The sequence below is a fragment of the Pholcus phalangioides genome, unplaced genomic scaffold (assembly GCF_987345545.1).
Source record: "Pholcus phalangioides strain wild (caught in Gottingen) unplaced genomic scaffold, Ppha-v1.0 ptg000030l_1, whole genome shotgun sequence".
In the NCBI taxonomy this organism is placed as follows: domain Eukaryota; kingdom Metazoa; phylum Arthropoda; class Arachnida; order Araneae; family Pholcidae; genus Pholcus; species Pholcus phalangioides.
Window position 1 is genome coordinate 36,346 of NW_028301620.1, and position 26,495 is coordinate 62,840.

General features: G+C 36.3%; 2 protein-coding genes and 1 long non-coding RNA gene across 18 annotated transcripts; 1 reads left to right on the top strand and 2 right to left on the bottom strand.

Annotated features, from left to right (window-relative positions):
* Positions 1–649: 649 nt before the first annotated feature.
* On the bottom strand, positions 650–3,223 carry LOC149067406 (uncharacterized). Of its 4 annotated transcripts, none has more exons than XM_089252771.1 (6): positions 3,183–3,217; positions 2,447–2,509; positions 1,761–1,879; positions 1,393–1,455; positions 1,025–1,143; positions 650–719 (listed from the first exon to the last, which is right to left on the bottom strand). In XM_089252771.1, exons 1-5 carry the CDS (start codon positions 3,211–3,213, stop codon positions 1,036–1,038), a joined length of 384 nt encoding a protein of 127 aa, XP_089108897.1. In that variant the 5' UTR covers positions 3,214–3,217; the 3' UTR covers positions 650–719; positions 1,025–1,035. The 4 variants fall into 4 exon arrangements, with proteins under 4 accessions (XP_089108897.1, XP_089108896.1, XP_089108898.1 ...); XM_089252770.1 differs by having other exon boundaries at positions 663–775; XM_089252772.1 differs by lacking the exons at positions 2,447–2,509; positions 3,183–3,217 and adding an exon at positions 2,130–2,192 and having other exon boundaries at positions 663–775.
* Positions 3,152–4,299, top strand: LOC149067407 (uncharacterized). The gene is made up of 2 exons (XR_016195360.1): positions 3,152–3,222; positions 3,960–4,299. It is a non-coding gene; the product is annotated as an uncharacterized LOC149067407 (long non-coding RNA).
* On the bottom strand, positions 3,905–26,495 carry LOC149067408 (uncharacterized). 13 transcript variants are annotated; one of them, XR_016195358.1, is made up of 10 exons: positions 26,167–26,495; positions 16,501–16,696; positions 8,185–8,248; positions 7,814–7,880; positions 7,498–7,565; positions 7,129–7,191; positions 6,448–6,511; positions 6,077–6,143; positions 4,236–4,354; positions 3,905–3,986 (listed from the first exon to the last, which is right to left on the bottom strand). XR_016195358.1 is itself a non-coding variant. In XM_089252777.1 (9 exons), the coding sequence occupies exons 3-8, from the start codon at positions 8,210–8,212 to the stop codon at positions 6,113–6,115; spliced, it is 321 nt and encodes a 106-aa protein (XP_089108903.1). In that variant the 5' UTR covers positions 8,213–8,248; positions 16,501–16,696; positions 26,167–26,495; the 3' UTR covers positions 5,055–5,090; positions 6,077–6,112. The 13 variants fall into 13 exon arrangements, 10 of the variants coding, with proteins under 10 accessions (XP_089108903.1, XP_089108901.1, XP_089108900.1 ...); XR_016195359.1 differs by lacking the exon at positions 7,129–7,191; XR_016195357.1 differs by lacking the exon at positions 6,448–6,511.

Sequence of the window (26,495 nt, forward strand, 5' to 3'; positions counted from 1 at the left end):
AATTAGAATTAGGTCCCCCAATCGATGACATAGAACTGACTGCAGATTGAAAACACAAATTAGATCTTTAAAAAGTTCAAACTATTTACCTCCATTCTTTTGGAAGCAACAAACAAAAATTTAAAAATGATTACATGAATTAAACAGCCGTTAATCACTTCTACAGACCTGAGCAATTAGTTTATAAAATCAAAATTCAAGAATAGCAAAGACATTCAAAGGAATGGCATTGTTTGACACCAAAGGATGAGTTTGTAATTGAAATAATAAAAAAAGTGATGAACATACCAACAAACCAGTCACAGCCCAGGCTCTGTCCCTCCAGGGATAATGATGAACATACCCTCTCCTCTGGAAACAGGAATGAAAATTAGAATTAGGTCCCCCAATCGATGACATAGAACTGACTGCAGATTGAAAACACAAATTAGATCTTTAAAAAGTTCAAACTATTTACCTCCATTCTTTTGGAAGCAACAAACAAAAATTTAAAAATGATTACATGCATTACACGGCCGTTAATCATTTCTACAGATCTGAACAATTAGTTTATAAAATCAAAATTCAAGAATAGCAAAGACATTCAAAGGAATGGCATTGTTTGACACCAAAGGATGAGTTTGTAATTGAAATAATAAAAAAAGTGATGAACATACCAACAAACCAGTCACAGCCCAGGCTCTGTCCCTCCAGGGATAATGATGAACATACCCTCTCCTCTGGAAACAGGAATGAGCATTAGAATTAGGTCCCCCAATCGATGACATAGAACTGACTGCAGATTGAAAACACAAATTAGATCTTTAAAAAGTTGAAAATATTTACCTCCATTCTTTTGGAAGCAACAAACAAAAATTTAAAAATGATTACATGAATTACACAGCCGTTAATCACTTCTACAGACCTGAGCAATTAGTTTATAAAATCAAAATTCAAGAATAGCAAAGACATTCAAAGGAATGGCATTGTTTGACACCAAAGGATGAGTTTGTAATTGAAATAATAAAAAAAGTGATGAACATACCAACAAACCAGTCACGGAACAGGCTCTGTCCCTTCAGGGATAATGATGAACATACCCTCTCCTCTGGAAACAGGAATGAGCATTAGAATTAGGTCCCCCAATCGATGACATAGAACTGACTGCAGATTGAAAACACAAATTAGATCTTTAAAAAGTTCAAACTATTTACCTCCATTCTTTTGGAAGCAACAAACAAAAATTTAAAAATGATTACATGAATTACACAGCCGTTAATCACTTCTACAGACCTGAGCAATTAGTTTATAAAATCAAAATTCAAGAATAGCAAAGACATTCAAAGGAATGGCATTGTTTGACACCAAAGGATGAGTTTGTAATTGAAATAATAAAAAAAGTGATGAACATACCAACAAACCAGTCACAGCCCAGGCTCTGTCCCTCCAGGGATAATGATGAACATACCCTCTCCTCTGGAAACAGGAATGAAAATTAGAATTAGGTCCCCCAATCGATGACATAGAACTGACTGCAGATTGAAAACACAAATTAGATCTTTAAAAAGTTCAAACTATTTACCTCCATTCTTTTGGAAGCAACAAACAAAAATTTAAAAATGATTACATGCATTACACGGCCGTTAATCATTTCTACAGATCTGAACAATTAGTTTATAAAATCAAAATTCAAGAATAGCAAAGACATTCAAAGGAATGGCATTGTTTGACACCAAAGGATGAGTTTGTAATTGAAATAATAAAAAAAGTGATGAACATACCAACAAACCAGTCACAGCCCAGGCTCTGTCCCTCCAGGGATAATGATGAACATACCCTCTCCTCCGGAAACAGGAATGAAAATTAGAATTAGGTCCCCCAATCGATGACATAGAACTGACTGCAGATTGAAAACACAAATTAGATCTTTAAAAAGTTCAAACTATTTACCTCCATTCTTTTGGAAGCAACAAACAAAAATTTAAAAATGATTACATGCATTACACGGCCGTTAATCACTTCTACAGATCTGAACAATTAGTTTATAAAATCAAAATTTCAGGAATAGCAAAGACATTCAAAGGAATGGCATTCTTTGAGACCAAAGAATGAGTTTGTAATTGAAATAATAAAAAAAGTGATGAACATACCCTCTCCTCTGGAAAAAACAGGAATGAGCATTAGAATTAGGTCCCCCCAATCGATGACATAGAACTGACTGCAGATTGAAAACACAAATTAGATCTGTAAAAAGTTCAAACTATTTACCTCCATTCTTTTGGAAGCAACAAACAAAAATTTAAAAATGATTACATGCATTACACAGCCGTTAATCACTTCTACAGACCTGAGCAATTAGTTTATAAAATCAAAATTCAAGAATAGCAAAGACATTCAAAGGAATGGTACTGTTTGAGACCAAAGGATGAGTTTGTAATTGAAATAATAAAAAAAGTGATGAACATACCAACAAACCAGTCACAGCCCAGGCTCTGTCCCTCCAGGGATAATGATGAACATACCCTCTCCTCTGGAAACAGGAATGAGCATTAGAATTAGGTCCCCCAATCGATGACATAGAACTGACTGCAGATTGAAAACACAAATTAGATCTTTAAAAAGTTCAAACTATTTACCTCCATTCTTTTGGAAGCAACAAACAAAAATTTAAAAATGATTACATGCATTACACGGCCGTTAATCATTTCTACAGATCTGAACAATTAGTTTATAAAATGAAAATTCAAGAATAGCAAAGACATTCAAAGGAATGGCATTGTTTGACACCAAAGGATGAGTTTGTAATTGAAATAATAAAAAAAGTGATGAACATACCAACAAACCAGTCACGGAACAGGCTCTGTCCCTTCAGGGATAATGATGAACATACCCTCTCCTCTGGAAACAGGAATGAGCATTAGAATTAGGTCCCCCAATCGATGACATAGACCTGACTGCAGATTGAAAACACAAATTAGATCTTTAAAAAGTTCAAACTATTTACCTCCATTCTTTTGGAAGCAACAAACAAAAATTTAAAAATGATTACATGCATTACACAGCCGTTAATCACTTCTACAGATTTGAACAATTAGTTCATAAAATGAAAATTCAAGAATAGCAAAGACATTCAAAGGAATGGCATTGTTTGAGACCAAAGAATGAGTTTGTAATTGAAATAATAAAAAAAGTGATGAACATACCCTCTCCTCTGGAAAAAACAGGAATGAGCATTAGAATTAGGTCCCCCCAATCGATGACATAGAACTGACTGCAGATTGAAAACACAAATTAGATCTGTAAAAAGTTCAAACTATTTACCTCCATTCTTTTGGAAGCAACAAACAAAAATTTAAAAATGATTACATGCATTACACAGCCGTTAATCACTTCTACAGACCTGAGCAATTAGTTTATAAAATCAAAATTCAAGAATAGCAAAGACATTCAAAGGAATGGTACTGTTTGAGACCAAAGGATGAGTTTGTAATTGAAATAATAAAAAAAGTGATGAACATACCAACAAACCAGTCACAGCCCAGGCTCTGTCCCTCCAGGGATAATGATGAACATACCCTCTCCTCTGGAAACAGGAATGAGCATTAGAATTAGGTCCCCCAATCGATGACATAGACCTGACTGCAGATTGAAAACACAAATTAGATCTTTAAAAAGTTCAAACTATTTACCTCCATTCTTTTGGAAGCAACAAACAAAAATTTAAAAATGATTACATGCATTACACAGCCGTTAATCACTTCTACAGATTTGAACAATTAGTTCATAAAATGAAAATTCAAGAATAGCAAAGACATTCAAAGGAATGGCATTGTTTGACACCAAAGGATGAGTTTGTAATTGAAATAATAAAAAAAGTGATGAACATACCAACAAACCAGTCACGGAACAGGCTCTGTCCCTTCAGGGATAATGATGAACATACCCTCTCCTCTGGAAACAGGAATGAGCATTAGAATTAGGTCCCCCAATCGATGACATAGAACTGACTGCAGATTGAAAACACAAATTAGATCTTTAAAAAGTTCAAACTATTTACCTCCATTCTTTTGGAAGCAACAAACAAAAATTTAAAAATGATTACATGAATTACACAGCCGTTAATCACTTCTACAGACCTGAGCAATTAGTTTATAAAATCAAAATTCAAGAATAGCAAAGACATTCAAAGGAATGGCATTGTTTGACACCAAAGGATGAGTTTGTAATTGAAATAATAAAAAAAGTGATGAACATACCAACAAACCAGTCACGGAACAGGCTCTGTCCCTTCAGGGATAATGATGAACATACCCTCTCCTCTGGAAACAGGAATGAGCATTAGAATTAGGTCCCCCAATCGATGACATAGAACTGACTGCAGATTGAAAACACAAATTAGATCTTTAAAAAGTTCAAACTATTTACCTCCATTCTTTTGCAAGCAACAAACAAAAATTTAAAAATGATTACATGAATTACACAGCCGTTAATCACTTCTACAGACCTGAGCAATTAGTTTATAAAATCAAAATTCAAGAATAGCAAAGACATTCAAAGGAATGGCATTGTTTGACACCAAAGGATGAGTTTGTAATTGAAATAATAAAAAAAGTGATGAACATACCAACAAACCAGTCACAGCCCAGGCTCTGTCCCTCCAGGGATAATGATGAACATACCCTCTCCTCTGGAAACAGGAATGAAAATTAGAATTAGGTCCCCCAATCGATGACATAGAACTGACTGCAGATTGAAAACACAAATTAGATCTTTAAAAAGTTCAAACTATTTACCTCCATTCTTTTGGAAGCAACAAACAAAAATTTAAAAATGATTACATGCATTACACGGCCGTTAATCATTTCTACAGATCTGAACAATTAGTTTATAAAATCAAAATTCAAGAATAGCAAAGACATTCAAAGGAATGGCATTGTTTCACACCAAAGGATGAGTTTGTAATTGAAATAATAAAAAAAGTGATGAACATACCAACAAACCAGTCACAGCCCAGGCTCTGTCCCTCCAGGGATAATGATGAACATACCCTCTCCTCCGGAAACAGGAATGAAAATTAGAATTAGGTCCCCCAATCGATGACATAGAACTGACTGCAGATTGAAAACACAAATTAGATCTTTAAAAAGTTCAAACTATTTACCTCCTTTTTTTTTGGAAGCAACAAACAAAAATTTAAAAATGATTACATGCATTACACAGCCGTTAATCACTTCTACAGACCTGAGCAATTAGTTTATAAAATCAAAATTCAAGAATAGCAAAGACATTCAAAGGAATGGTACTGTTTGAGACCAAAGGATGAGTTTGTAATTGAAATAATAAAAAAAGTGATGAACATACCAACAAACCAGTCACAGCCCAGGCTCTGTCCCTCCAGGGATAATGATGAACATACCCTCTCCTCTGGAAACAGGAATGAGCATTAGAATTAGGTCCCCCAATCGATGACATAGACCTGACTGCAGATTGAAAACACAAATTAGATCTTTAAAAAGTTCAAACTATTTACCTCCATTCTTTTGGAAGCAACAAACAAAAATTTAAAAATGATTACATGCATTACACGGCCGTTAATCATTTCTACAGATCTGAACAATTAGTTTATAAAATGAAAATTCAAGAATAGCAAAGACATTCAAAGGAATGGCATTGTTTGACACCAAAGGATGAGTTTGTAATTGAAATAATAAAAAAAGTGATGAACATACCAACAAACCAGTCACAGCCCAGGCTCTGTCCCTCCAGGGATAATGATGAACATACCCTCTCCTCTGGAAACAGGAATGAAAATTAGAATTAGGTCCCCCAATCAATGACATAGAACTGACTGCAGATTGAAAACACAAATTAGATCTTTAAAAAGTTCAAACTATTTACCTCCATTCTTTTGGAAGCAACAAACAAAAATTTAAAAATGATTACATGCATTACACGGCCGTTAATCATTTCTACAGATCTGAACAATTAGTTTATAAAATCAAAATTCAAGAATAGCAAAGACATTCAAAGGAATGGCATTGTTTGAGACCAAAGAATGAGTTTGTAATTGAAATAATAAAAAAAGTGATGAACATACCCTCTCCTCTGGAAAAAACAGGAATGAGCATTAGAATTAGGTCCCCCAATCGATGACATAGAACTGACTGCAGATTGAAAACACAAATTAGATCTGTAAAAAGTTCAAACTATTTACCTCCATTCTTTTGGAAGCAACAAACAAAAATTTAAAAATGATTACATGCATTACACGGCCGTTAATCATTTCTACAGATCTGAACAATTAGTTTATAAAATCAAAATTCAAGAATAGCAAAGACATTCAAAGGAATGGCATTGTTTGACACCAAAGGATGAGTTTGTAATTGAAATAATAAAAAAAGTGATGAACATACCAACAAACCAGTCACGGAACAGGCTCTGTCCCTTCAGGGATAATGATGAACATACCCTCTCCTCTGGAAACAGGAATGAGCATTAGAATTAGGTCCCCCAATCGATGACATAGAACTGACTGCAGATTGAAAACACAAATTAGATCTTTAAAAAGTTCAAACTATTTACCTCCATTCTTTTGGAAGCAACAAACAAAAATTTAAAAATGATTACATGCATTACACGGCCGTTAATCATTTCTACAGATCTGAACAATTAGTTTATAAAATGAAAATTCAAGAATAGCAAAGACATTCAAAGGAATGGCATTGTTTGACACCAAAGGATGAGTTTGTAATTGAAATAATAAAAAAAGTGATGAACATACCAACAAACCAGTCACGGAACAGGCTCTGTCCCTTCAGGGATAATGATGAACATACCCTCTCCTCTGGAAACAGGAATGAAAATTAGAATTAGGTCCCCCAATCGATGACATAGAACTGACTGCAGATTGAAAACACAAATTAGATCTTTAAAAAGTTCAAACTATTTACCTCCATTCTTTTGGAAGCAACAAACAAAAATTTAAAAATGATTACATGCATTACACGGCCGTTAATCACTTCTACAGATTTGAACAATTAGTTCATAAAATGAAAATTCAAGAATAGCAAAGACATTCAAAGGAATGGCATTGTTTGACACCAAAGGATGAGTTTGTAATTGAAATAATAAAAAAAGTGATGAACATACCAACAAACCAGTCACAGCCCAGGCTCTGTCCCTCCAGGGATAATGATGAACATACCCTCTCCTCTGGAAACAGGAATGAAAATTAGAATTAGGTCCCCCAATCGATGACATAGAACTGACTGCAGATTGAAAACACAAATTATATCTGTAAAAAGTTCAAACTATTTATCTCCATTCTTTTGGAAGCAACAAACAAAAATTAAAAAATGATTACATGCATTGCACAGCCGTTAATCACTTCTACAGACCTGAACAATTAGTTCATAAAATCAAAATTTCAGGAATAGCAAAGACATTCAAAGGAATGGCATTCTTTGAGACCAAAGAATGAGTTTGTAATTGAAATAATAAAAAAAGTGATGAACATACCCTCTCCTCTGGAAAAAACAGGAATGAGCATTAGAATTAGGTCCCCCCAATCGATGACATAGAACTGACTGCAGATTGAAAACACAAATTAGATCTTTAAAATGTCAAACTATTTACCTCCATTCTTTTGGAAGCAACAAACAAAAATTTAAAAATGATTACATGCATTACACGGCCGTTAATCACTTCTACAGATCTGAACAATTAGTTTATAAAATCAAAATTCAAGAATAGCAAAGACATTCAAAGGAATGGCATTGTTTGAGACCAAAGAATGAGTTTGTAATTGAAATAATAAAAAAAGTGATGAACATACCCTCTCCTCTGGAAAAAACAGGAATGAGCATTAGAATTAGGTCCCCCAATCGATGACATAGAACTGACTGCAGATTGAAAACACAAATTAGATCTGTAAAAAGTTCAAACTATTTACCTCCATTCTTTTGGAAGCAACAAACAAAAATTTAAAAATGATTACATGCATTACACAGCCGTTAATCACTTCTACAGACCTGAGCAATTAGTTTATAAAATGAAAATTCAAGAATAGCAATGACATTCAAAGGAATGGCATTGTTTGACACCAAAGGATGAGTTTGTAATTGAAATAATAAAAAAAGTGATGAACATACCAACAAACCAGTCACGGAACAGGCTCTGTCCCTTCAGGGATAATGATGAACATACCCTCTCCTCTGGAAACAGGAATGAGCATTAGAATTAGGTCCCCCAATCGATGACATAGAATTGACTGCAGATTGAAAACACAAATTAGATCTTTAAAAAGTTCAAACTATTTACCTCCATTCTTTTGGAAGCAACAAACAAAAATTTAAAAATGATTACATGCATTACACGGCCGTGAATCACTTCTACAGATCTGAACAATTAGTTTATAAAATCAAAATTCAAGAATAGCAAAGACATTCAAAGGAATGGCATTGTTTGAGACCAAAGAATGAGTTTGTAATTGAAATAATAAGTCGCCTGGCAGTCTAGTGGTTAGGTAGGCTATCCTCTGATTGTGCAAGTCTGGGTTCAAATCCCAAGTTCTTCGATGTGTACTAAAACAAATTTCCTGGACAGATGTAATGGATGTCTTTGGAGTGCGTGCGGATCACGTTTTAAAAAAATTAAGAGTTTCTCTGTCAATCATTCAGTCCAGTATGCTCATAGATTTCAATTTTGCATAAAAACATTTAAAAAAAATATTTTTTTTTTTTGTTTCCGCATAGGCTCTAGAACCACCCTTTAGTGATTCCCTCTAGAACTTCTAAATATAGGTATGAAGACCCTTTAGTTCCATTTACCGTAGAAATAAATTAAATACTAACAGATGACAACTCAAAAATGCATCTGAAAGAACAGGTAAACAACGATTATGGTTCACCAAAAATAACATAATATCAGCTGTTAGAGGTCCTTGTCTACAACAAGCACACATATCTATAAACAGACAGAGTAAAAGGAGAAAAAAAGAGAGGAACTGAAACTAAAGAGTGTGGGTGACCTCTTCTTGGAACGTCATTGGGGAGAGGCCCCTTCTGGGTGGTTTACCCTTCATCCTCCCTGGTGTTTTGCAGCGAAGTCTTCAGCTTTGACCTAGTTCAAGACCAATCTTTCGGGAACTTTGAGTGCCCCACCCTATCTGGATGTTGGTCCTGTGTCAATGGTGTTGTCCATAGGAAAATCAAGATCTGAAAAAGATTTGTCACTACAAGAGAACAAATTAGAAGGTGCATTATCATGCATTTCCAATGGACAAATTCCCTGTGTTGGAAGTTCGGGATTGAGACTTCACTATGGCAGTTCTTATTTTTCTATCTGTCCCCCGGAATCAGCTGAGTGATTCTCACCAAAGGCCAATCCATTCTTTTTTGGAATCCTCCCCAACAAGGACCACATCCCCAACTTTCAACTAGGTTGATGAAAGTTTCTTCTTTCTTTGAATTAGTAGACCTAAATATTCTTTAGGGAACCACTGTCGTAAATCCTTTGACACTTTCTGTTGGTATGGGACTCTCACATAAGTAAGGGGTCTTGAATTGATGACTGACTCACAGTCAAGCAACACTGTTGACAGCTCTTCTAGATGGATGAGTGTGCATACTAGCCTTTCCCACCAGCCACCCCACCATGCTTCCATGTGGGAGGATTGAATTTCCAGCTAATAGATTGTGTGGAAGAGTATTTAGCTATTTTCTCCCAGTCTATAGCACTGAAACTATTGTCAGCACCCCTGAAGTTAGTACCATTATAGGAATATATTACCGGCGGTCTTCCCCTTCTTCCTATGAATCGTGGCAGTGACAGAAGGGAAGCATCGGTGGATAGAGCAGAAACTAACTTCAGATGTATAGCTCTATATATTGCGCATGTAAACAAAACTATCCAGGCTTTTTCCCCCTTCTTAACATGCAAGGGTCCTGCCAAATCTACACCCACAACTTCGAATACTGAAGCATCCTGTACCCTATCCAATCGAAGTGATAGGGGATCACTGTTAACGCAATCTTTCAAGACACTTCTTATGAACCTATGACCTCTGAATATCCAGAATTTTTCTCTTAAGAATTTGGGTCCCTGCATGACAGTTTTCTCTATGGTAATATTCAATTAGTCGACGAGTAAATGGACATTTACCAGGTAAAAAGACAGGCGATATGAATGAGGGTTTATCTATGCATTCAGTTATTCGAGTTCTAACTCGTATGATACCTTCCTCATCTGTGAATGTATTAAGAACAGGAATATCCTGAGGAACAGGAAAGTATATTGTGTCTGTACAATTCTTATCAGTCTTTTTTCTGCCGTTTCAATTTCCTCAACAGAGAGTTCTCCTCTCAACTTGGATGAGCTTTCCCTCCTGACATTGAAAATGAAACGCAGAATCCAAGCTATCAAACGGATAATCGATTGATAACTTGAAAATCTCACAGAAAATACAATGGAACTTCCTTCCTTCTCTTTGAGTCTACTTGTGTCATTTGACAAGCTATTTCATTTGCTGGCCAGATCTCGGGAGACTCCAGCAGCCAAGAGGGGCCCCTTCCACCATAATGAGCTTTTTAATTGAGCAGGGGAACAACCTCGTGACAACAGATCAGCAGGATTTAACTCTCCTGGAATATGACTCCAACACCATCTGTCAGTTCATGAATTTCCTTAACTCAATTGGCCACAAAAATCGACCAATTTTCATGTTCTTTTATCCACCCTAGTCCATCGAATCACACCAGAAAGTAATTCTAAGATCAGGCATGTCTAAAGCTTCTCTAATGGAACTTGCTAAACGAGCACCAATGCAACATGCCATCAATTCCAGACAGTAACTTTAATGCCCATTGTTGATTCCGATCATACGAAAACGCATGCTGCGCAAGCAGTTTTAAAGGCATCGACAAAAACATGAAATTCGGAATTTTCTCTGATATCTATATAACGAGGTATTTAAATATCTTTCAAGCACGCAAGCCCGTTCGACCTCATCAAGGGAGCATCCCAGTTCAATTTCAATTTCCAGGTATCTTGCAACAAAATTTTGGGATTTATTGTGGTAAGACACAAAAGAACAATCGGATCGAAAATCTTGTGTACCAATGCCAATATGGTACATTTCGTTTGTCTATCATTTTCAAGAGCATTTATATTACACTTCAACGTGTCTCTATCCAGGTCTCACAAAATACAGACGCAAAATACCCACAACCGACGTGATTCTTGAACACTTAGATACTTATTTATTGGGAATGTTGCTCTCCCAACCTCTCAAATTGAAACAGCCTCGCGACATTAATTGTGAAGCCCGTTCAATGAATTTTTCTTGCTACTCTAGGCTATTCACTCCAGTTATACATTTATCAACATAAAACGAATGTTTTATGCTGCAACATCTGCACAACAATTTATGCGCAACATCTGCAAATTTTGATTGCGTATCATTCAGATGTTTTATTTTATTTATATATATAAATATTTTTTGATATTTATATATATATATATATATATATATATAAATCATACATATATTGTTGCCAAATACAACTCCACGATGTCTGTAAATTATTTCTTCATTGCTAGAAGGAAAGAAAAAACGTAAATAAAATCCCGGTTTCGCGGAGAAACACTCAATTGAAGGAACGCTTTCTCTATATCGGCAGACAACCCTATGGGATAAAATCTTAACCGATCCAAAATGTCTGTTATGAATTCAATCATGTTAGGGCCAGTATACAAACAATCATTTAATCATAATTGCCCTTTCTGTCTGGACGATGCATCAAACACCGGTCTAATTTTCATCGTTTCGCTTTCTGCTCTCACAACAGGTCTATGAGGCAAATTTTCATTCTAAATCTCGTTTACTGGAACCTTTTCTATAAATTTCATTTTTCCCATTCTTGGAAAACGGATTGGTATTCCATTAACATATTATGTTTCTCGGCGAATCTACACATACTTATTAATCTGTTACGCGTCAAATCTTTGTTATTTGATAATTGCGAAACATAAATTTTGAATGGCAAATCCACATTTCTAATTTGCCACCGGCAAGTGTTTTCAAAGTAGATTTGAAATTTTCAACAATTTTTTTTAATCTACCTCCTCATTTTCCTTCATTTTTTTCTACAGGGTTTCGAATGCCTAACGTTTCAAGATTCCACAATTCATTTACATCCAAGTTCATTGAAAGTAACGATGTTGTCACTCTATAACTAAAACGATTTTCTGCAAGGTTTTACTTTCCAATTCGAGTACGACCTAACTTTGTTTCAATTACCGTTAAACCACTATTTAATTTAACAGAATTTCCCGTTACAATATTTCCGATTGCATCAGCTCCCAATAATCAATTTCATACTCGGCCATCTACAAATCTGATACGTTTATTTCTTGCAAAGTGGCGAGATTATTAACTTTAGGAATAAATCCACATATTTTATTCTCAGATAGAGCTTCTATTGATGCATGAAAAATTGTTTTGCATATTCATTATTTCCAAACTATACACCGTGTGCATACTTTTTTGGAGCTCCTTTCCCCTTCGAACAAACAGTGAACTTATGGTTTGTTTTGATGCCCATTGCAACTTCAAAAATCCGGAGAGCAGGAGGAAGGATAAAAAATCCGGAGAGTTGGCAGGTCTGTGATACTATGAAAATTTCAATAACATAATTTTAAGGAATTTAGTCATCACATAGTTGGGGACAGCAAAAGTTATTTTTCATTTGTCAATCATTGATGATGAGAAACAGGGAAAGATATTTCTCCCATGTCCAACACAGAAGATGGTAAAAATGGTGAGGGGCATGGTTAATCTCCCTAACCTAACTATAATACAATGGGAGACATATAAAAACTTTTTATTTTTATTTTACCAATTTAACTCTTTAAGTGGTACAGCAAAAATCAGTAAACTCCCTTTAAAAATTACCGTACCTTTTTTTAAATGAAGTAAGCTTTCTTCCGATTTTCAGCAGGTGCAAACGAAGGGGTACAGGGAAAAATGTTCCATTGAGAAATCAATTTTACAAAATATCTCGCGTCGTCAATGCTAAAATAAGAACCTTTTAAGGAGGCAAGATATTTCATCAACGCCGCTCAAAGGGTTAGCATAATAATGTAATGAGGAAAACGATATATCTCATTCTGAAACATCAACGTTCATATCAAAAACATGCAGCAACTGAGGATTGATGGGATTTTACCAGGGTTGTTTGGTTTAAACCATGGTTAAAAAACCACTTTAACCAAGTGGTTTTTTTCAAAAAATCAAATAAAAGTTGCCTAAATATCATTTTTTTCCTTGAAAAATATCATATTGGTTCATTATTAGCAAAAATGTTTCACTTTTACCACATTTTATACCCTTGGGGTACATTCTGATGGTATATCTTTAAATGACATAAGATTTTATAAGTGGTTTTTTTTAAAAAGTCTCATAAAAGTGGCCAGAATATATATATTTTTCATATGAAGTTTCTTAATTATTTAACCCTACCTACAGAGGGAATTAATAAACCTACAGAGGGACATAGACTTGGTTGAAGGGGTGCAGAGAAGAGCTACGCGTGTCCTTATTGGCACACAGGGCTTGAGTTATGAAGAAAGACTTCATTTTTTGAATATGTTTACATTGGATGAACGCAGGTGTCGAGGAGATATGATCGAAGTGTTCAAAATTTTCAATGGGATGGATAGGATGGACCATGAACTTTTAGTACACCGCCAATCGACTGCTTTTACAAGGGGACACCAGTATCGATTGGTGAGGGACAATGCAAGGTTATGGTGTCGCAGGGAATTTTTCTCCAATAGGGTTGTTAATAAATGGAATAGCTTACCCCCGGAGGTAGTAAATTGTAACACAATTGACACGTTTAAAAAGAAATACGATAAACATGTTGGGGTAAATCGAGAAGCTATCCATTCTTAGAATAAGACAACCATAAGTATTCTTTATGGGCATTGTATAATATTTTATCATGTGTATATATTGTTTGTAATTTGTGTTAATTGCATTTTTAATTGGGTTGCTGTATTTTTGAAACATATGACAACCATATTTTTATGGGCATCTTTTTATCAGCCACCTCGTTGGGCATTTTGCCTGTTGTGGTGTTGTATTTGTATTTGTATTTGTATTAAAGTTATATACAAAACCCAAAATTTCTGATTCTTACAACATTTTTTAACCTTTTGCTACATACGGATGCTCTATCTTTAGCAAATTCATGAATAAGGATTGCATCACACATCTAAATGTAGTGGTGTATAATCTCACAGGTTTCTTTTCCCCCTAACAAAGAAGCAGCAACAATAGTGACACTATCATGCTAGCGGAGGTGGTCCTATAGTCCAATAGGCACCAGCTGTCCTTAAAGGACAAAGACTACTAGTAGTTACATTACCTCACATACATTTTCATTTTCTTTCCCATAAGAAGTAGCACATCTCCTACTGTATATCTCCCAGTCTTAATATTCAATAGTTGTTTTTTTTATACTTTCACACACACACTGTTAAGCCCAGTTAATCAAGGTTCTACTGTATAGTAGTAACAGATATGAAAAATAATCAGCTATATACGGGGTGATTATAATTTAAGATTTGATTCCAAAACTATACAATAAGTACTGATCAGAATGACTTGAAAATTTTTATGGATACTCCTGAAGCAATGGAAGTTTCTTTCGCAAAAGAGAAAAGTGCAAAATGTGCAAGTAGGTGATGCTGTACTTTGCCAGCAGTATAAATCTATTTTGTGCAACCACATCATTTCGGCACTTCCACAGCATCAGTGTGTGGATAGAACTTCTATCGAGATGCACATTGCAATACCAGCAAAGCAGCTGCTGAAGACCCATTTTGACAGGATGCACCTTAACCCTTGCAACTTCTGGCTATGGGGGTACTTCAAAATGTTATAAACAGTGGTCAGATTGCAAACTTTGGTGAATTGCAATCTCCAGCACATCCCCTATATGTTAGAAGTTCCTTAGGAATATTAACAGGGGGGGGGGGCGTGTTTGGTTTAATAAAGCTGAATTGCAAGCACATCCACATTATGACCATGGCATACTCCGATTCTGTTGTCGAACAAGAATTTTTGTGCTTTCAACCTCATAGCCAGAACACGCGGTGGACAACATATTTAACATTTCTCAAGTAAGTTGTTATTTGTTCAATCACTTCGTTTTTTGTGATGTTTCCATGAATTATGAAATCGTGAAATGCTATAATTAAGGTATCATTTTGCCATGACTGGCTATCGTTTCCATTCTGCGAGCAAATTTCCCACATGTTGGATGATGTGTCATTAATTTTACATTTTTAAGTATTTTTTCCCCTTTATCAAATAAAATTGAATTTTTTCAGGAGTATTCATGTCAATTTTCGTCATTCTGACAATTGTTCTTTTTTTACAGTGTTTTGAAATCAGAACCTTAGTTATAATCACCCTGTATATCGTAAATCATTGCTAACTAATCTGCATTATTTATGCTTCATTAAATACATTATATTCACCTAATTTTTATTACTTTTTGCAAAATAGCTTCCTAATTAAGTATACTGAAAGTAACTGGAGAAAAACCTTTATATATTATATGATTAATAATAACATTAAAAGAATTTTCAAACACACAATAATCCATTGAGTTAAGCAAAAAATAATTAAATTTGAAAAGGTGGTTTTTGTTAAAATGTAATAAATATTTATTGATTAATTAGCATGGGAATAGTGTTAATTACATTAATAAACATTTTATTTTAGTTAATTATTGGAAGTTTGAATGATTTTTCAGAAATTTCATTGTTTTTAATGTTAATACCATTTAAACCCAAAAAAACCTGGTTTAAACAAAAAAAAACCCGTTTTTTTACCAACCCTGGATTTTACACACCATCATACAGTGCGTTAGCAGCCACAGAAAAATATGTCCAAGATTGAACTTTGACCAAATATGTGTTCTAAGTATGTGGGGGGGGGGGGGGGGGGGGAATTTCCAAAAAATGATGGGAATACAGCAAAAATCTCATGTTATGACGACGCTCAAGGGACAGCAGAAAAATATCATTATCGTTATACAGTAAAACCTCCTCTTTTGCGGACACCGCCGGGACAAAAAGATTCGTTGGTAAAAGATGGGTGACCTCTGATGAGGGGTTTGAAATGCATACTTTTATTATACGAGGGGAAATTGTTATCTGGCCGTAAAAAGGGGTGACCGCATTAGAGGGGAGTCTGTTAAAGAGGGATTTTATTTAGGAATTGGACGGATAGTGATTTTGCTGAAACGCTGATTATTCGGCGGCCGAATATAAATTTTCTAGATGGAATACTTCAACACTATAGGAAACGTACCGGGACCAAAGAGTTAATATTGTTATAAGGGCAATCATCCATCTCACACAGGTCACTGTGTTTACAAATGATTGACATAAAATATAGCAAGAATAATAAATAGACCACGAGAAACCGTTTTTATCAATAGAACTTACCTGTTTCTAGAAAGCCATCTTGATCTGCTTCAAATCTTTATTTCCTTCTTTTTTTGAATTGATTATCCAATCGCCCAACTGGAATATCAAGTGCCAAGATCCACTTTCAACTCTCTTCATGCCACACACCAACTGTCATTACAGTACCAGACCTAGAACATCGCCCCCTCAGTCCCACACCACTTGTCAGAAAGGGCTGCAAAGATAATGCTTCAACCAAATGAATACAATAATATTTGTGGACATACTTCAAAAATAACATATAAAATAGAGCAACGTTCATGAAACCACATCAAAATACTGTGTAAATGTGAAGTCATACAAATGAAACAAGTTTAGAATCAGAGCAAAAAACCCCATAACCCCCCCCCCCCCATCACCTTGCGTATGCCAATAATTATATCATCGCGTTGTATGAAACGAAATCTCCATAAAACGATACTCTTTGACTAAGAAAAAATATCGTTGTAGAGAGATTATCGTTATAAAGAGCAGTTTAACATTATAGTATATATAAAGCATTTCCAAACAAGACTTGAAAAAATATAGTTGTAGAGGGATTTATCGTTATATCGAGTATCGTTGTAGCGAGGTTTCACTGTATACTATACTTGGTAACGAGTAGATTTCGAATTGATTCTAATCAATCAGAGCATGAAAAAAAAATAACGATTATATATTGTTTATAATTTTTATTAATTGCATTTTTAATTGGGTGCTGTATTTTTGAAATATATGACATTCATATTCTTATGGGCATCTTTTTCTTAGCCCCCTCGTTGGGCATTTTGCCTGTTGTGGCGTTGTATTTGTATTAAAAAAAAAAAAAAAATCTGAATTTTTGTGGTGTATATCCGTTTCTGTGAAAGAAGTTATGTCAGGGTGGATTTCTAGGATAAGAAAAACATAAAACTGAAAATATAATCCTACTTCAATAAAGTAGAAGTGAGCATGAATTACACAAGTTTAGTAACTCAAGGATGTACCCAGACAAGATATGTATTGAGTTACTGAAAGGGGCAAAGAGCATCTAAAGGGGAAAAAATGTGAAAATAAGTAGTAAATTTTATGATGCCTTACTAGTTGCGAGTGAATAATGGTTGACATTCACTTAATTGGATGTAAAAGGTAAAAAGTGCTGAAAAAAAATATATTTCGTAAGTAATATTAAAACAATATATGATAGTTAAATTTTATTGTCAGTATCATGGCAATGAAAGTCATTCAACTGCTATTTTCTGATATTTATTCAAATAATAAATTGCATAATTAAAATTCAATAATTTAAAATTACCAATAATTTTATTTTTAATTAAAAACATCACTTTTATTCATAATTGTGATGAATTTTAAGGAAATTTATATTCGGCCAAATCACTATTTGTCTCATCCCTAGTGCTTATGTAACATGAAAGGTTGTTGAGCCGGAATTAACTTCATTGATTAACTTTTTTCTTGTATAGATTTGTATAGATAAGTGTTTTATTCGTGAGGGCACCCCCCTCCGCCTGGTGGCAACTCATCATTACCACACATGGTACATGTACCAAATCGTTAGAAGTTCCGCAGAACAATATGGACGAGGTGTATGTCTGGTTTAGTAGTACAGTCAAACCTCGTTAATAAATCACTCTTGCGAAACCAAAAATATGACCTCGTAAGCAGTATGCCATGGCTGCGCCGATTCCTGTCTCCCTATTCTCCGCATTCATGCAGAAAAAAACATATTTTAGTTATTCAAACGAGTTCTGTCATAAAAATTGATTACTAGTTTTTCTTAATCAATTAATATTTATTTGCTACATCATTAACACAAAATATTACTTTTCCGATTCTTAAAAAAAAAATTTCAGCACGTTTATGGACCAGACCAAAGAATTGTCCAGCTACATTACAATTCAGCTAAGATTTGTTAAATATTTTAACGACCAATGTTCCCAATTGGCGTTGTATTTGTTTTATTAATAAGAACATCGGGTTTACAATATAATTGGTTTGTTGTTCTTATTAATAAGAGCAACAAACCAATATTGAACATCAGTTTTATTAATAAGAAAAAAATATTATGTTAATTGTTTTAAATTTTAATGTTGCGTTTATGTACATAAGCAAATCCAGAAAACGAACTGGAAATGTTTTTCTAATGAATTTTATGGTTGATATCTCGAAATTAAGGATCAGAAGGGAAAATAATAGAAAAAAAAATTAAAAGTAGGTAGAGCTCACATCTTATTTCGACCAGTAGAAGGTTAAAACGTCAAAATGGTGATAAAAACGTTGAGCGGCTTAAACTAAACGGTTTTTCCCCCCTAAAAAAACGAAAACAACAACAAGGAGGAAATTTCTGCCATGGACACTTTCTCAGCTAAAGCTGGCCAAGAACCACAACTCGCCAAGAAAAAATAAATTCCAACTGAACCATTCTAAAACAAGAAATAGCCCAATGTTGAAAGAATCTGTCAAAAAGCCTGCAGTGATAGATGGGTATAACAAGCATTACACAGAAATAACGTTAGGGTCACAACACGGACACGCACATTCCAACATGTACTAATTCGTTAGAAGTTCAGCAGAGGAATGTGGACGAGGTACATGTGTGGTTTAGTAGTAGTGACAGATGGGTGGCCTTAGTTGGACGCATCGTGTATATCGTACGAAGTTCTTTGTATGGCAATTTTCCAAAGAGTGCTTTCACAAAAAGTGACTTCTTAAGCGGAGTGGGGTGACGCATTATCAGGAGTTTACTAACATTAGAACCCCATTGAGGATAATTGGGATCCAAAAAAAACTGACCCGAGCGACGCACTAAAGAAGTTTGACACTGTAGTAGTATCATCACATAAGGAGCAGGGTTTCTCAATTCACTCAATGAATAATCAAAAGGTTATTCAGAATCAAATAAATGAAAAACATATTCTATTGACAACATTCTTTTTCCTGCCCAATTGATGGATGCATTTATTGTGATGTCTTTCTGACTTGCATGATGCGATGGTGCTTAAATAATTTAGGCATACACACACACTTTCATTTTTTTCAGAGTTATTAAGTTTCGGTTAAAAGAAACGAGCATAAGTTTTGATTCACGACTTTATACAAAAATAATTTCTCTGTTAATTAATAAAACTTATTGCTGTTTTTTAAATTGGAGGAACCCTAGTGCCCTAATTGTCATACATTCCAAATGCTTGGTGCAGTTATATCTAAGTTTAGCTGCAATTTTTCTCAAGCACAAAATCTAGAAATAAAACAGCTATCTTTCTGCACTGTATCTAGGAATTAGAGGTTCAAGTCAAAATTTATCAGATCTTCTATATTTATGGCTAAAAGTTTACCACATTTCAATAAAATGCACACTACACTAGGGTATTTTTTACCTGGTTATCATTGAAGTTTAAATAAAGAAATAATTAAATTTCGTGATTTAAGTCAATCATTTTTGAAAAAAATTCAAATAATCGACGTACCCTGCAATCAATTGTAAAAGGCCGAAGAAAATGCGTCGTTTTTTTCAAGGAAAAACACTACTTAAGTTACCGTAATAAATTTTCAAGTCAAAGAAATAAATTTTTCACTAAACCGGCGCCATCGCGAGTAGAAAAATGTTATCATCGGATGCTGAAGGAGTGGGGTCTCCCCCAGTGTGTGTGGCATAGCAAGGTCTGGTGGTACCCAGTGCGGAGTTTTAACTTGTCACACCCCCCCCCCCCCCATATCCACCAAAATATAAAATGAAATTTATCGAGGAAGTAATTTTTCAATAAGACAACAAATAAAAGGCAAATACCAGGAAATACTAAAAAATTGCTTATGCATTTCGACACGCTATTAGCAGGGGCGGCTCGAGCTTACCTGCCGTCCGTGTGCGAAGCCTCATATGTCGCCCCTAATGGCGACCCTGGCAGGAGACTGATAGGGCTTCAGTGAAGGGGACCTCGAGATAAACCTGATTTTTTTTTTTTTCCAGAAGAATGCCGCACATCATGATTGTTTACTGTGCACAATGTTCGTGACCATACGTCCCGCTTTTGAAGTAGATTTTTGTTTAATATACTTACCATTCTTAATAATGCCAGATAACTTAATCTTTGAAACAGCACTTCTTTTTGTGAGCCATCATCATTTATCCCGTAAAAATATGTGTAACGAGATTATTTCTACTCGGAAATTTTTTTTGCAAAGGTGTTTCTGGTACTCCAGGGACCGGCCAAGTGAGATGCCGAATTGTTCCTTTGCTTTCATTTGACTATTCTGGAACGAAGTCTGGACGAGGATATGGCACCCCCCCTTCATCCTAGAGCAGGGCCCCCTAGGCTGGGATCTTTTGTGAGCTCCCTCAGTCAGACTTCTCACGGGATTTTCTATAGTAAATTTATGGCGTGAATAAGGGGCCGTTCAAGTATTACGTCATCAACGATAGGGGGGGGGGGAAGGGGGTTTCCGATTTGCTGACTTTTGATGACAAGGGGGGGAGGGGGGTTTTGGATAATGCTTGCGTCATCAACCACCCTTTATGAAAATATTAAATTTTCTTAATGACATCTTATTCGGTGAGCCAAAAACGAGAAAACCTTTCGATAGTTTGTGGGCACTTGAAGTAACATTCCCCCCCCCCCCCACTATTGATAAGTGCCCTACAGAGCCACTTTAGTGATCTCTAAATTTTTCGCGGATCCAAGTGATCTGAAAATGTGTCCGGGCCACTTAAGTGATCTGGAACTGTGCCACGCATCACTCAAGTGATCCGTAGTTATATGCCGCGGATCACTTAAATAATCTGAGAATGTGCCGCGGGTAACTTGAGTGATGTAGAACTGTACTGGGGACCACTTAAGTGCTCTAAAACTACGTCACATGTCACTCAATGGATCTCTAAATATGTCACGGATCGCTTAAGTGTTCTGGAACTGTGTCGCGGGTCATTCAAGTGATCTGAAAATGTGCCACGGGCCACTTAAATGTTCTGGAATTGTACCACGGGACACAAGCGATCCGTAAATGTACCACTTAGTTCATTTTTACAAAATTTGGTTTGAGGAGGGCAGGCCGCATCAGATAACCCCCAGGGCCATATTTGCTTCGCGGGCCAAGTGCCTTTATGCGATTTGTAATTATACAAATACAACACCACAACAGGCAAATTGCCCAACGAGGTGGCTGACTTAAGAGCATCATGTATCCCCGAGCCCTTTTTTACCCTACCTACTACTGCTACACCACACATGCACCCCGCCCACAACCCCCCGCGGAACCCCCAACGAATCGGTACATGCGGGAATGTGCGTGTACGTGTAGTGAAACCTGACGTGGAGTTTTTTTGTTTCTCTGTAATGCTTGTTATGTGTTGTGCTGCCATCTGCCACCAGTTTTTCAAACTATGAGTGAAGTGTTATGATTGAATGATTTTTTTTTTTTTTCGTTGTAGGACTGTTGCTCTCTGTGGCGAGACTTTTTAACGGGGAGATCGGCTCGCATTTGCGCCTTGAAGTTGGGAACCACAGAAAACCAACTTCAGCCGACCACCACTGTGGGGTTCGAACCCGGATCCTCGCATCTCGAGTCCGTCACTATAACCACTCGACCACCACAGCCACCATATGGCTTAAAGGGTGAGTCGCAATGAATTTATTAAAGATAAATCTTTTGAGTTCATAGCCTTTTTAAATAACATTGAAATTAACAGAAATTGATTATAATAGCAATAAAGGTATTTTCTTCCGAAATTTCAATTAAAAAAATATTTTTTTGCATTAAAAAAACAAATTTTTGATCGTGGGAGTGGGCACGAGCCGCCTATACCCCCCCCCCCCCGTGTGTGTACGTCTGATCCTACCAATATGCGTTAGGATTCAGACTGGCAGAGCTGATGACGAAATTTTGCTGACAAGTGGGGGGGGGGGGGAGAGTCAGGGTTTTGCTTACTTTTGCTGATAAGATGGGGGGGGGGGAGTCCAAAATGGTTAAAAATTTGCTTACGTAATATTTGAACGGCCCCTAAGCCAAAAAATTGAGAATTGTTCCGGGCTCCATGGGTAGAGCTCCGTCAGTTTCGCCCTTGTGGGGGGGCCATGGGTGACGAAACCAAAATGCACACTTGACCATTGTGATAAGAATACAGGGGCGGCGTTTGGCCATGCGATCCATTGCAGCTACACGGGGCCTCGTTCAAGAGGAGCGCTAAATTCGAGATGAATAAGTAAAAAAAAAGTTTCATTGGCCGAAAAAAACCAAAGAAAATTTTCTGTCTTCTTTGGAGGGGCGCAAAATCCGAGATGAAACGGCGTAGGAATTGTTCTGATAAGTCGGGGGCAGGACCCCCCCCCCCCCAAGGGTTGGAGAACTGGAGAAACCACGAGACACCCAGACTCTGTCACACCCAGACTCTGTCGCAAGAAGCAACGTAAACACTTCCCCCCCCCTCGGGGGGGGGATCCAGGGCATCTCCGGTAAAACCCAAAATTTATTGATGTGTCAAAGATTACATATAGTGCAAGGAAATCAAAAAAAAAAAAAAAAAAATTATGTAAATCGAAAAATCAAATTAATCAAGTTAAAATCAAAGTGCAACGAGCACGGATAAAAAATAATCATAGAAAGTTATAAAAAAATCATTTCGCAAAAGGCGCAATCAGAAATTTGATTGATCAAGGATTGTATGACGGAAGGGCAGAGCACCCCATTGCGCTCGGGCAGTTCAATACACTCAGTCTAATTCAACGTTAGGGCTGACAGGGCACCAGCTTGGGAGTGCGGGACTAAATCCTTATAATTCTTGCTTTTTTTTCACACTATAAATTAACTGTAGAAGCCGCCCCCCCCCCGCCCCATGGAAAATCTGCCTTGGGTTAAGTGAAATATTCCAGCCTGAGGGCTCTGACGCACGATGTAGGAGCTATGGGGTGGGAGCAAGAGGCACACAAAATAGGTCCCGCACAGGGATTTTATCTCGAGCGGCTTCGATTGCTTACATTCTTGTTTCTGGTATTACAGGCCCTGTCTATTTTCTCAACGTTTCCGTTGTCGAGGTATGACTCAAAAGCGTGATGCATGGTAAATTTTTACTGTGTTAAATTTTGGGGTCTTAACTAAAGGCTGCGCTGCCGCCCGGGTGCGCCGCACCCCTTACATCTTCGCTTGAGCCGCCCCTGGCTATGGGTGTCGTCTTCAGTGGATAAGAATATCACGCTGACCGAGTTTACTTATACGCAGGCGCTTCGACGCTTCATTTTTGTCACGACGTTTGACTTGGACAGGCGTATAGTTTTTTTATTTCTGCTGAGCAACCGAGATTGAAGATTTCGAAATCAATGAAGTAGGAAACTCGGTCAGCGTGATATTCTTATCCTCTGAAGACGACACCCACAGCGTGTCAAAATGCATAAGAAATTTTTTAATATTTCCTGGTATTTGCCTTATTCGTTGACGATTTTTTGAATATTATTATGATGCTCGGGTTAAAAATATGATCTTCTTGCACAGAACGACTTGGGGCGAATGACATTCATGGGAAGGATGAGATGATGGGTCACCAGGACCGGCTGTTTGTTTACTTGAGCACCAACACAGTTCAAACGAAACGATACAGAACACTCCCCTCAGAGCTGATACCCGGTGAGGGGCTGCACCCCCTTCTTACGCCACTTGTCTCCCCATCCGCATCTTCCTCTAAATATTCGAAGAAAAACGATGCCTGTTTTCGGATGAGGGAATACCGATACAGTAGAGCATCAATTATCTGAAACAATTAAGGACCAGTTGCTCAGATAACTGATTTTTTGGGATAACCGATTATTTACGGGAAAAAATAATACCAGTATCATAGATGCAATATTAAACAAAGAAACAGTGATATTAAACAAAGAAACAGTGATATTAAACAAAGAAACAGTGATATTAAACACAAAACTGTACATATTTTGTATCACTTTGGGGAATATATCATCTGGGAGAAAGCATTTACGGCCGCTAGCTAAACTTCTACATAGCGCACAAATTGGAATTTCCCGACTGAAACGCTTTCGATTAGCCTATGTTATTACCGGTAATCGGATAATTGATACTCTGCTGTAGTACCAAAATTTACCTTTTATCCTTATATTGTCATAATCAGTGCGGACACGGATCGGATTCCTGATAAACATGAGGAGATGGAATGACCCTACACCAAAAAACGGGACAGTTCCTCTGAAGTGGACGGATCAAAAATCCAGTTTATTCTCGAGTCCTTTTGCGTCTCCCGACAGGGTCGTCTTTAGGAGCAGCACACGAGGGTTTGCAACCGGGAAGTAGGAGAGCTCGAGACGCCTCTGAAACTAGTTATCTGTAGGTTATTGAATATTAATAAAGAAAGTGTCAGAATGTGATCACATTAAGCGGCATGCACTGCATATTATCTCTTAAATTGCATGAGCCTGTATTGCAGTCGTAGAAAATATAATCCGGAAAAAAGCATTATGATGTATAGAGAGTAGTTCCAAAATTTTAGAACTAGTAGAACAAAGCCGACCCAGCTCAGAATTTTGAATATTCTTTTTTGAATTGAAATTGAGGCAGCAAAAATAAGTTTTATAACAGCCACCTCATTTAATTGTATCGTAATTGATTATTGACTAAAACCGTGCTGTCTACATTTAACCACACGTACTTAATTCCTTGCACTTTTTGAATAATTCCAATTGTGGTCTGTACATATAAATACATTTAACTCATAAGTACACGATTCTGTACACTTCTTCAGTAATTCCAATTTCACAAATCATTAATGAAGATCAGAAAAACAAATTTTATATAAAACATTGAATACCTGCCAATTTAAGTTTTTGAATAGAGTATATAATGGTTTACACACCAAAAATCTTTAAAATACCTAAAAATAAGAGAATAGTAAATTTGCTCATGTCAACATCACTACAAATGAATTTAGTAAAGGTTGAAAAAACATTTTCCCATAGCACCTAGGCTGGGATGTTTTGGGGGCCCTTCTATAATTAAATTAACTAATGAGAAAAATCAACAAAAAAAACTTGAGAATTGTCCCGGGCCCTGTCAGCCCCGCCCTTGTGAGGCCAATAAAAGCATTTTCAAAAAAATTTTAAACACAAATTCAGAGAACTTTTATAATAAGCAATAAGTTTTGAAAAAAAAAAAGCAAAATTCAGAGAAATTTACTAAATTATAGACCTATCATCATGTACAAAACAGCAGTAATAACAGCACGTATTAGTGACTCAGGCAATTTGCACTCAACATTCCCGCAACTATAGTGGTTAGCGTTATCAGGAGATGCATTTATCTCCTTTCAACTGCTGTTCCCTCTAAACTACTCGGGAGGGACAACGTACACAGTGAAACTTTTTTTTTTTTTACTCACGAAACATATCACAGAGGTGGATATGGCATATTCCCATTCCCTGCATATGAAACAAAACTTGAAAGAACGTTCATACCAACCACTGGAGTTTCACGCCCAAATTGTTTTTTTTTACTCAACGAATAACGAAATAAGGGCAGCAAAAAATCGAATCAAACATATTTACTCTTTATATAATTAACTAATTGATCCGCCTACATCCTCCTTCGGAATTCTAATCGCCCCCTTCGGAAAGAAATTCCTGGCGACCGCCCTGGAATATATTGGAACACAGGCACTTAAAAATTGGGACTTACCAATTTCCAAATTGACTGGAATCTGTTTCTCATCAACGACTTCGGAGGTGTTAAATTTCTTCATAACGTTGAAGCAAACGCAATTCATGACATCAACTAATTGGCTCACCAAGAGCTCAGGCAATAAACCACTGGAGACCAGCTAGGACTACTGAATAACTGTTCTCGCACAATGGTGATCAGCTCAACAAAGCGGTCCGAATGATGACGCTCTCGCAAGTAGTAGAGATAGGTTGGAATTAACACTGTTCAAACGAATAGAGTATCAGTCTAAACAAACGCGTCCTATCTCGCAATTATTTCCATTAATTACACGAAATTAAAACTCA

What these genes read in the sequence shown, in the direction of transcription:
- LOC149067408 (XM_089252774.1), bottom strand. Translation starts at nt 8,212, where the DNA reads ATGCTCATTCCTGTTTCCAGAGGAGAGG. An exon ending in TCCTGTTTCCAGAGGAGAGG is followed by an intron (nt 7,881 to 8,184) that starts GTATGTTCATCA and finishes TTCAATCTGCAG; the next exon opens with TCAGTTCTATGTCATCGATT. An exon ending in GGGCTGTGACTGGTTTGTTG is followed by an intron (nt 6,144 to 7,128) that starts GTATGTTCATCA and finishes TTCAATCTGCAG; the next exon opens with TCAGTTCTATGTCATCGATT.
- LOC149067406 (XM_089252771.1), bottom strand. Translation starts at nt 3,213, where the DNA reads ATGCTCATTCCTGTTTTTTCCAGAGGAGAGG. An exon ending in TGTTTTTTCCAGAGGAGAGG is followed by an intron (nt 2,510 to 3,182) that starts GTATGTTCATCA and finishes TCCTGTTTCCAG; the next exon opens with AGGAGAGGGTATGTTCATCA. An exon ending in GGGCTGTGACTGGTTTGTTG is followed by an intron (nt 1,880 to 2,446) that starts GTATGTTCATCA and finishes TTCAATCTGCAG; the next exon opens with TCAGTTCTATGTCATCGATT.